Raw genomic sequence first — 11,091 nt, forward strand, 5'->3', positions numbered from 1 at the left:
CCTTTCTCCTGACCACCCACCTATCAAATATCATGAGATTCCACCCAGTGCTTTTCCAGTTCCATTAATGAATTAATGACGTTCACATACAGACAGACAAATAAACGGCACCGAAGACATTACCTTCTTGGCGTAGGTAATGACAGTCTTTATTGTAGGTTCATGTCGCATCAGGCTAATAAGTACAGGCATAACATTACAATATAAAAGTTGTAATGAAATAACGTTACATATAGTGACAGGACTTCTAATACATGGGTTGTAGAACTACTGTAATAAATAAAGGTTCGGCTACTTTTTGTCCATTTGTGATGTTTGGAATAAACGTTGAGATAGGTTTGTTTACCATACACGAAGTTTGGTCACAATGCCTAAAAAAATACTTTTTCAGTTCTAGTTAAATGTAAAAACGTATCAATCCTGAGGAGCGGATGTGTTGTCGGTGACCATCTAGTCAGAAGTAGCCTGAAGATCGGTTGCAGCTGTCAGCAGTTTCTCTACCTGTAAGGTACACGGCATAAACGTGAAGTGAGCTCAACTTCTTTCTCTAAACGAAGTCAGCGATTGTAACTATAATTCCTCCGAACTGTGACAAACGTAACTGCGCCCAGCATTCGCAAATTGTTGCAAAACAGTGCCAATCGGCGCCGATTGATACCATATTGTCCCCTGAATCGAAATTGCGATTTTGTACTAATAAACACAATTGGCAAAAGAGCACAAATGGGCGCCAAATGGCACAAAACGTCGCAAAACGAATCTAAACCTATGAATGAATTGTTGAACATGTGTGTGTGAGTGTTTGTGTTTCCACATAACTTTTATGGTAACTTTTGAACCTCTAGATGGGTTGTAAACAACTTGTAATGATATTTGGTAAGTAGATAGAGACTAGGAAGAAGAAAGTCAATGTCGTTTTTGACCCCCTGGTTTGTGACATTTGCACTGCAACAAAACATCCGGTTTTTGTATCTTTTTACCTGGATATGCGACGGTCTTGTTTTACCTGAGCCATGAGTGTAACCATCTTGCCCTGCATGCCCGTGATGTGTTCCTCCATCCGGGTACTGTCTGACGTCATCTCGTCTATCTGGCCCTGAAGACTATTCATGTCATTTGTCATGTGCTGCCTGTTGGGTAGGGTATATACAATTAAAATCAAGCTTCTCGCACAAACAAAAACACTCTTCAGTCGTCTATAAACCCCTTTATCTATGAAAATGTTGAACAGTCCATCTCCCAATACATACAGAAAGAAGTCATGATCAAACCCATCAAATAGCTTAGGTAGAAGTAGATTTAGAATACAAGTTGTTTCCCGCTCATCTATAAACATCATTTTCCTTCTTAAAATACAATCATACATGTGTACCACTGTTTTACTTTGTTTGCTACTAGCATTCGGGCATGAACATGCAATAAAGATATTCGATTGAATTGCTTACAATTGGGCCATATTGATTTGATTATATGCATGGATGGCATCTTCTGAGAATCCCAAAAACTGATGCGATCGAGCGTGCGAATAAAAAACAAGTTTGGAAGAAGAGGAGGGAAAAAAGAAGCAGCGGGAAACGACGTGTAAGTTTTCACACCATGGTAAATGCCAACATATCATTTCTACCTTTCTAACTGCTGTTTCAGTGCGTTGTTGCCATCTCTAATGCTCCTGAGTTGTTGTTCTTCCACCATGGTGTCCAAATCTCCCACCGCCTCTTCTATATGGTCGCTGATGACGTCAGCCATTCCAGTGGCGGGAAAAGTGACCGGACATCCTAAACAAAGAAGACACAGTGATGTCATTTCCCCGTATTCCCAAATAATGTTGATTTGATTGTATGGCTGGCATCCTCTGGGAACCCCAAAATTGATGTGAGCATGCGAATAAAAAAAATGGCATAAAGAGTGGCCTACATTATCAGATATATATGGTCAGGAATGTTGAAGTATGACTGAACACACTGAGTATGGCCATGGTATAAAGAACAGTATATTCTTTACTTTACTTCTTTCACATCTTCTTTTTATTTGGCTTTGCACTGGCCTTGCATTCTACGACATTTTCCGATATTGTCTTGGAAGCTGAGCGAAGCCGTTTTGGAATTATCTTCTATGTGTACATTTCGTTCGCGTGTACAACTTTGCTGACTTGTTACGTATACCGAAAATGCAGTATTACATCATTGTCGTCAGTTAGTTCTGTCACAGGCTGCTTGAAACTTTGATGAGGAAATTAGAATCTTGCTTACTGCTTACGACAAATTAAAGTGACCCACGCGACACGCTAAATTTATAAACGGTTAACTCTTACTTAAATCCGAAGCCAACAACGCCACGATATATAAAGTCTACCAGGCAACCAGACTATAGATCTACGCTGGCTACAGGGAGAACAATTAGCCCAAGGACATTTTAACCTTCCTGTCTGCTAAATCTTTATTCCAAATTCGTGCAGAATCCTAAGTACTTTCCATATCCCCGTAGGAAGAACTAGTCAAAACTAGGGAAACATCGCGGTCTGGACTGAGCGTGGTGAGAAAAAAAGGTGATGAGTGATCATGTGCGGGCTACGAAATCTACAAAAACGTTGCCAGATGTTTTGATGCGGAATTTTTCGTATTTCTACTAGAAAAAAAAAAGGATATCCGAATTTCAGCCGAGCAAGCTGATTTGCATATCTAAGGCCACAGCTCAACTGTCCATGTTTTTTCCTTCTCTATCACTTAACGTAACTGGGGCTTGCTTGCAAATCATAATGATTTAAATGTTTAGTAAACATTGTCATTGATAAAACGGCTACAATTATTATTCACCAACAAAATTCAACTTGTTCACATTTTTCTTGATGAGGTCCAGAACTTTTTGTTTACTTCTCGTATCAGTTCTTACCTGAGGGAGGAACGTCTGTTGCGAAGGTCCATATACATCTGGAGTTGGTGGAATCCTCCCTCACTTCAATGTTGGGATGCTCCAATGCCAAGACAACGCCCAGGACAATAACAAAGAAAACAACCGTCGACTTCATATTCTTCTCTTTGTATACGTCCGGTTTGACTGAGAGTCGAGAGGGATTTGTTTCTTGTGTGACGCAAGCTCACTGTCGGAGACTGTAACTGGCCCCTACCAACGGATTTTGATTGGGTTAAGCTATGGGCAGGATCTTATCAGATTAAAGAGGGATTATTTCTCACAAAACAAAGACTAAAGACGGCGTGGTGAGGATAGCGTCCATTAGATCAGCTGGGTCTTGTTGGTATACATGTTAATGATTGACATTCAGTTGTGCTGGCAGAGATGGTCAAACAATGAGTGGAAATCCTATTTGTTTGTTTGTTTGCTTACTCTCCAAGCAGAGGTTCGGCTCCCGCGGTTTTTCCTGTTTTTGCAGATTTTATCGGGCTTTCTATTTTGGGCTTTTATTCCTCTTGTCTGGAAGGCATTAAAAAAAGCACCAAATAAAAAAAAAAGCCCGATAAAAACGCCCAAAAGACGTTACTCTCCAAGCCGAACCTCTGCTTGGAGGGTGCAAAAAAAGCAACTGGATATGATTTGGGAAACGGTCAGACGGTTCAACTAGCATTCGCTATCTTTCGTCAGTGACACTGACGTGATCTGAGAGAAACTGGTCTTTATTTATTTATTTATTTAACTGGTCTTTATACCCTAACTATGAATGCAATAGGGCTGAATACAATTTTGGGATAATCTTATTACCCGGGTGACTAATCTTCATCAACGTAGCCCTAGCTGAAGCTAGGCACGGATGGACGTACTATATATACATTGTAATAATTATACATTACATTGTATCTAATTCAATTTAGTTCCCCAGATATTCAATTTTACTTCCTATTTGAACCTGTTTTCAAAGTGTTATCAAACAAACAAACAACAAACATCTAACCAAACAAACAAATAAAGAAACATCCATCCGATCCAACCTATCATCTATTCATCAATCAGAATGTAATTCACACTTCAAACAAATGTAGTGGGATTGCGAACTTTTATTTCAAGTTCAAGTAAAAACATTGGTCTAAGCCAGAATCTGAACCATTTCGCACTTTTATTAGATGTTTATACTATGAGATACCACAAAGACAATGGCGCGACTCTAAGCTTCAGACGGATCTCGGTGGACCAATGGCGATCCTAGGCTTTCAGAAGTTTGTCTGTGGCTGCGGCCAACTTTTCCATCTGAAAAATAGAGGTAAGACAGTTGCATTCTGTATGTCAAGTAATGCAATACACAAAACATCACCATTTCATTTAATATAAATTTGCAACTGTAAAATCACTATATCGGAAATCCTGTCCAGTCTTGAAAGAGGGTATGCATGGGGGTTCCTGGCAATGCTTTAAATATCTTTTATGTTAACAATTATGGACAGCGTTTGTCAAGTTTTGTATGGTATTGTGTCACACTATAAGTCGACATTATTCTGTGCATAAGACTAAAATGTTGTTGTACATGTGGATTACAACTTGTACTTCCATGCAGACCCTCTTTTCAGACTGAACAGGGTTTTTTTCCCGCTGTCCGGGCTGGACAGGTTTTCCAGAAAGCCAACCCTGTATTGGTTTAATTCGTGTCTATGGGCACCGCCATTTTGTTTCCCATGATGCTAAGGGATTGATGTATGATTAGAAGTGTTAACAGGTCTTGTGCTTTGTGGTCTTGTTATAGGGAATTTCCAAACAGAATACAGTACGTGACATGACTTCACAGGAGCAATGGATTGTTTATTCCTTGACAAAGATTTGACCCGATCAGTCGAAAATTTGGGCAAGTCCAATTTTCGTGTTGGAACTCACAGTTAAACTTTTCCAGGTAGTTTAACTCAATAGATATAAATGTCATACCAATGCTTTGTAGTTTTGAATGGCCTTTGTTATTCCGACTTTCTTGGGATCAGCTGGGTCACCATCAAGTCTCTTCTTCAGGTCCTGGCTTTCCGCCTCCACTGTCTTCAGTTGGTTTTCAATGACGGTGAGTTGTGACTCCAACGTCAGGCTGTAAGGAACAGGTTAGTGTCAATTCACGAAACTTCACCCTACAGAAACATCTCAAACTAGAAAGCAAGCAAATATGGAATGTTTACCTTCACATGTTGTAGTCTAACACTGAATACTCGCATGTTTATTCTTACTTCAATACTTTTATACGTGTATTTAGTGACCTAGGCCACTCCAGCTCTATGCTACATGTAAGACATTTGCTACATTATGCAACCGAATCTTAACCTTATTTGTTTGGAGAAGACGAAAAAAAAGACAGAGCAAAAACAATATGTTCACCTTTCATGAAGGTGAACATAATTACTATCAATACTAGCTGAAGTTGTGTTAATTGTGAAATTCGCGGGGATTTGATTTAGTGGTAGCACTATTGACTGTAGTCACATAATGTAATGGGAAAATGTTCGCGTTGGTTATGAAAATGATTAATAAGATTCATCAAAAATAGATTTGCAGTAATCGCGCCTGTTAGCGTCTTAAGTTCGCACAGATCCTTGCCTCATTTTGGCTTTAAAAAAATCTATTTCGAAAAAATCAACTGGCGCCTATTTGCGACGGGTTGCTTTTTGGCGAACGTCATTCGCAAACAGTCACAAACAGGCGCAACCCAGTATTAAAGGAATCGAAGTTGGTGTGTTACGCCGAACGGCGACTTATACGGTATCAGGACAGTTCGGCACATGGACAGTTCGGCCTGGACATTTCGGCCCCAAGTCCAGGACACTTCGGCCCCAGGCCGAGGACACTTCGCCCAGGCTCAGAGGACACTTCGGCCCCGCTACTTCTTTTGTGCGTGGACATGCTATGCAATGTACAAATCAATCGAACAGCTATGTGAAACGCAACGATAAAACATATTGAGCATTAAGTCTTGAAACATAGCAAACACACTTACCTACCACAGTTACATCTGAAACAGCCAACACGCTCTCCTGTAAAATCAAGATGATGCTATACAAGTAAAATCATACGTCCGAAAATTATATGTTATTTAGTCAACTCGGGCTACGTGTTAGATAACTATTGTGGAGTGGACCTGGGGCCGAAGTGTCCTGATAGCCAGGGGGCCGAAGTGTCCATGTGCCGAAGTGTCCGACATTCGACTTATACCGGCTACATAGATACAGATACAGTCCAATCACTTACCGTTCCACCTGTGTCATGGTGATTCTATTTTGGATGCTGGCTTTGTCCAGAGGCAGTTGAGTGGTCATCTTGGCCTGTCTGGTGGCCTCAACGGGAATGGCCATGGTCAGTTCCTTCATGACCTCTCCTGGCATCTTGGTCACAGAGCAGCCGGCTTCGTTTAAACACAAGCGCACATTAAAGGTGGGTTCACACTTATATATGTATGTTTTGATATTTGTATGTTTATATGCATATATTCAAGTCCATCAGAGTTGCATATAGATATATTTATGGTTAACGCAAAATCTACGAAGTTCCTTTTTATTTTGACCCGCCTGTTCTGAATGCTGGTTATCAAATTGAAAAATAATCATCTAAGCTCACCAATAATTAATGTTAATGTAAAAGCTTATACAAGCTTGATTTGAACGAACCTTGATTTAGATACTTTGTTTGTTTGCCTTTATTTAGTCTCAAAAATAATTTCATCGGGTTGGTATAATGTATGAGAATAAATCTTTTACACAACCGATATGTACTCACTTTGTGTCTGAGAGACATCGGAAACGTTAAGTAAAGTGATCATGAGTACATATTGGTTATATAAAAGAATTCTCCTATATCCTATTGAGATATTGTTTGCAGATCGATCAACAGCCTTTTACAATATTTGCGGCCGTACGAAAAGAGACGGACGACTTACCTGTAGGCTTGGGTGTAGCGATAGACCACACGCATTTTCCGCTTTCTTCCTTCACCGCTAAGTTAGGCGGGTTGGGAGGAGTAGCGGCCAACGCCACTGCTAGCACACCCGTAACGAAAACCACCAGTGACTTCATGATCCTAAACAGGCGGTCCTAGATCAGAGCACTCTCGTACTGGGGAAGCGAAGTAACTTTTGCCCACTCAGAAGTACGCATGTAAAGGTAATAGGTGACTAATGGTTACCAGAGTGGAAGCAATTGGCTAGCGTCTGCAGTTTGTGTGGAAACCGCAAGAGGGCTGCAAAGAGTTGACGAGATGCACTGGATCAGTACAGCACTTGCCCGTTCAATATATACTGCTGCCAGATATGAAAGGTGGCAATTACGTCTAGCTGTGGCCTGAACTGACCCAACCACGGGACCTTGACACCACGGACTTTCATACCTCTATAACTGATAAGAGAAGAATAGCAAAATAACACAACCTTGAAATCTGTCTGAACTCGGTGAACATTTCTGAAGCCAAAGGTATTTGTCAGTGTGTGTCTAATATGTATGTATGTGTGCGCATGTATCTACCATCAAGATAAAATGTACTCAGTGTAAAGTATAACTGTCGGAGAAGATAAAGACAATGAGCCAGTGTTCTAGGTGTAGTCCTTCTTTTTTTTCACCTTTGCCAAGACGGTACTGATTTTGGTAGCGTGTCTATGTATGTATGTATGTATCATATCTTGAGAATGGCTGGATCAATTGTGAATTGATCCTCAAAGTGATTGATTTTTGTCCTCCTAGTGGTTGATTACTGTACTTCAAATGGCAGTCCGGCTTTTATATCGTGTGTTCTGGATATCCAAAGGTCGTGATCAAGATTCAGTCTTGGGTGCTAGATAGTGCATGTGGCATAGAGTAAGTGTTCAACGTTTAGCCCCCCTGAAGGCCTTTTTTGACACCACAGGAGCCTAAAGATCAATAAATAACAGGAGCCGATTTTGTTTGAGTCTTTCTAAGAAAATAACCCAAGAAACGGTTTGCGAATCGTTATGATGTTTGGAACGTAGATAGCTTAGTGATGTTTATTTCACCACATGATTTTCTTTGTACTAAGTAACATTTGACCTGGGCCTTGGTAAATATATCTTTACACTTTTAACTCACCCATATGACAAGCTAGAATCAAAACAGTATTACAATCGGCATACATTTTTTATTAAGAGACTGCCTGTACTGCAAGGTAAATGACGAAATAACAAGTCTTGAGACGGGTTGTTGTTGTAGAGAACATTTATTTTGCTGTTTAAATGCTTTTCTGATATGAAACTGTCTATCCTCCCTTACGGACATGTTGTTATTACACATAGAAACGTTGGTCAGTTCCTCACTGATGATGTTATGCCAACAACTTGTTGACCGCAGCTTGAAGAGAAGTCGCCTGAAAAAAGAAAGAAAGAATGAAACTTAAGGTCGGTTCACATGTGCGTATATACGCAAGTCCAAATGGAAGTCTTAGCCTTAGTCTTTGGAAGACCAGGATCTAAAGGTCGTTAGGAATATAGTGGAAAGTCGACAAATCTAGACAGATAATGTGCCAGGTATACGTCAAAATATAGACAAATGATACCCATGGCAAGTCTCTTTACGTCTTGTGTAGTTTGGTATCTTTTACATTATACTTTCCGTTCCCTAAAGCTGCCCGGCCGGGCCCCGGTTTGGAAATGTAAGACTTATGTCCCAATTCCCATGTCTTTTTTATCATACTTTTCGAAAAATGTGATATAAAAGGCAGCAAGACACACAAAAGCTAAACAAACTTACTCATGAGCATAATCTGTGTATATTCCTTTGTAAACAATTAATTTTCGTTTCCCGCAAACAAGCCGGCCGGGCCCCGGTTTGGAAATGGGACCTAAGCCTAACGTATTAGCCTTACCTTCGAATTTAGAGCTCCTATCTCCGAGGCTAGTTTGGTGGCCCTCTGAGCCAGGAGTTTGTTGGAAGTGTCGACTTCCTGGATGGCTGCAGTCACTTCGATCACGTCCTGGTCGATCTCCATTCTGTTAGGGTGGTTGCAGCAAATACAATTACATTTATGACATCATAATGACGTCATATTACGTCATAATGACGTGAAATTTCTTACCATACATACATTTTACATCTACATCATTTTCTAAAAAAATTGTGGTCTTGTGACAAGTTTTTTTTAGTTACAGGAGTTAGAAGGGCGGGCCTCCAAAGACAACCCTCACCCCCCACCCCAGATTGACCAAAAAGCCCGGTCATCCGAAAATGATTTCATAAGGTTTGTAGAATATCGTATATACGATAATTCTTTTACACAACCAGTTTGTACTCATTTTGGTTACGTTTTAATGTCTCACAATCTCTTCCTCGGGGCTTCTAACTGAAGCTCTGCTTCTCGCCGCTATATGCAGCAATGTAGGTGGCGCTTTTGTGGCGAGAACACAATCCCAAACGTGGCTAAGTTTGTATACCCCACACCCCCCACCCCACCCCTCGCTCTGGTTCATCACTGGGGTTGACTTTCTTATCCAAACCAAGCGTACAAAAATAGAACATCTTTTTTTTTCCTTTACTCAAACAGCCCTGCCGGGCCCTCGTTTGTAAATGTCACGTAGACCTTATACTACGTTCGTTCAGAACTTGTCTTGTAAAAACTGTACGTTTCCTTACCTCTCAATCATGGCCTGTGTGACGCGGTTTGCTAGAGGTGAGGAGGCCAGTTTCGTGTCTTCCACCATCTTTGTCATGCCGGCGGTCATGTCCTTGCTGAGTTGGGCGAAGGTATCCAGCTTCCCCTTGTTAGGGAAGGTGGCCGGGCAACCTGGGGAGGGGGGGCATATGGTCACGTAAGACAATGCTATACTTTCCTGAAGCAGCAATGATTACTGTTATTGGCATATTTTAAAGTATTAGCTTGTATATCCCTTACTACACAGACACAGACACACATACACACATACACACACACACAGACACATACACAGACGCATAGACACACACACACGCACACGCATACATACATACACACACACACAAACACACACATACATATATACATACACACACATACACAGACACACACACAGACATACACACGCACACACACACAGCCATACACACACAGTTACACACACACAAATGCACAAACACACACAGACACAGACACAGACATACACACAGACACACAGACACATACACACACGGATAGACACACACACGCACACGCATACACACACACACTAACACAGACACACATATACATACACACACATACATACATACACAGACACTCACACACACACACATACACACGCACACAAACACACATACACACAGACATACACACACAGATACACACACACATACACACACACAAACACACAGACACACAGACACACAGACAGACAGACATACACACACATACACACACTCTCTCTCATACTTATCTTATCTCAAATCTATTAGCTACTAGTTTCAAACAGTATGCATAGCAAATGATTCATCATTTTTATAACACTTTAATATGCTGTCTGTTTCTCACTGTCATTGTCTACTGTACCTTAACTTTTAAGTTAGTCTATAGCTTCAGATTTCTAAAAAAGTCATACAACAGAGGCTTTATCTTTTTCTGCCACTTAAATGTCAAGAATATGCTAGTCACTAGTATATAATAGTAACTTAATAGTCTATAGTTAACTTCAAACAATTTAGATTATAGAGAACTATTGACCAGGTCAGTACTTAACTACCTTGCATTATGTACAAGACTAGTTCTCCGCAGTAGCCACCTAGCGCTAAACCTGACGTGTAAGTATGTTCCTATCGTACCTCCTGCTTTTGCATCAGGAACGGGAGTTCTCATAGTCCAGACGCACTTGTTGTTGACTTCCTTCACCTCCACATTCGGCGGGTCCGCAGCCCAGGCCGCGGCGGCGAGTAGCGCCACGACTGCGACTAAAAAAGTCTTCATGATTATTCTGCCCGCTTGTAGTCCCTCAGGAGCCCGTGTAGAGATCCCGAACCTACCGTGGTTCAAGCGATTGTTGTCCGGTCGAAGTCCTCTCGGGACCAAGTCAACATTTCGTTGATTGGAAGACTTGTGTTTGTCTCTTATCAAGATGGACAAACTGACGGAACGAAAATCTCAGCATGTCAATTCCTGAGTAAGACTTTTCCTTATTGTGAGTCGATATATACCGAGTGCAACTCTTATGGT

The 11,091-nt window shown here is 41.0% G+C and overlaps 3 protein-coding genes across 4 annotated transcripts; all 3 read right to left on the reverse strand.

The window, feature by feature from the left end:
- Positions 1-101: 101 nt before the first annotated feature.
- LOC118408072 lies at positions 102-3,115 on the reverse strand. Of its 2 annotated transcripts, none has more exons than XM_035808690.1 (4): positions 2,890-3,115; positions 1,625-1,775; positions 1,007-1,130; positions 102-501 (listed from the first exon to the last, which is right to left on the reverse strand). In XM_035808690.1, the coding sequence occupies exons 1-4, from the start codon at positions 3,023-3,025 to the stop codon at positions 451-453; spliced, it is 462 nt and encodes a 153-aa protein (XP_035664583.1). In that variant the 5' UTR covers positions 3,026-3,115; the 3' UTR covers positions 102-450. The 2 variants fall into 2 exon arrangements, with proteins under 2 accessions (XP_035664583.1, XP_035664584.1); XM_035808691.1 differs by having other exon boundaries at positions 234-501; positions 981-1,130.
- An 876-nt stretch (positions 3,116-3,991) lies between these two features.
- On the reverse strand, positions 3,992-7,034 carry LOC118408071. Its single transcript, XM_035808689.1, has 4 exons — positions 6,851-7,034; positions 6,166-6,319; positions 4,864-5,014; positions 3,992-4,197 (listed from the first exon to the last, which is right to left on the reverse strand). The coding sequence occupies exons 1-4, from the start codon at positions 6,984-6,986 to the stop codon at positions 4,153-4,155; spliced, it is 486 nt and encodes a 161-aa protein (XP_035664582.1). The 5' UTR covers positions 6,987-7,034; the 3' UTR covers positions 3,992-4,152.
- A 1,083-nt stretch (positions 7,035-8,117) lies between these two features.
- LOC118408073 lies at positions 8,118-10,875 on the reverse strand. The gene is made up of 4 exons (XM_035808692.1): positions 10,704-10,875; positions 9,546-9,696; positions 8,782-8,905; positions 8,118-8,283 (listed from the first exon to the last, which is right to left on the reverse strand). Exons 1-4 carry the CDS (start codon positions 10,843-10,845, stop codon positions 8,242-8,244), a joined length of 459 nt encoding a protein of 152 aa, XP_035664585.1. The 5' UTR covers positions 10,846-10,875; the 3' UTR covers positions 8,118-8,241.
- Positions 10,876-11,091: the final 216 nt, after the last annotated feature.

The sequence above is a fragment of the Branchiostoma floridae genome, unplaced genomic scaffold (genome assembly GCF_000003815.2).
Source record: "Branchiostoma floridae strain S238N-H82 unplaced genomic scaffold, Bfl_VNyyK Sc7u5tJ_1551, whole genome shotgun sequence".
Classification (NCBI taxonomy): Eukaryota; Metazoa; Chordata; class Leptocardii; order Amphioxiformes; family Branchiostomatidae; genus Branchiostoma; species Branchiostoma floridae.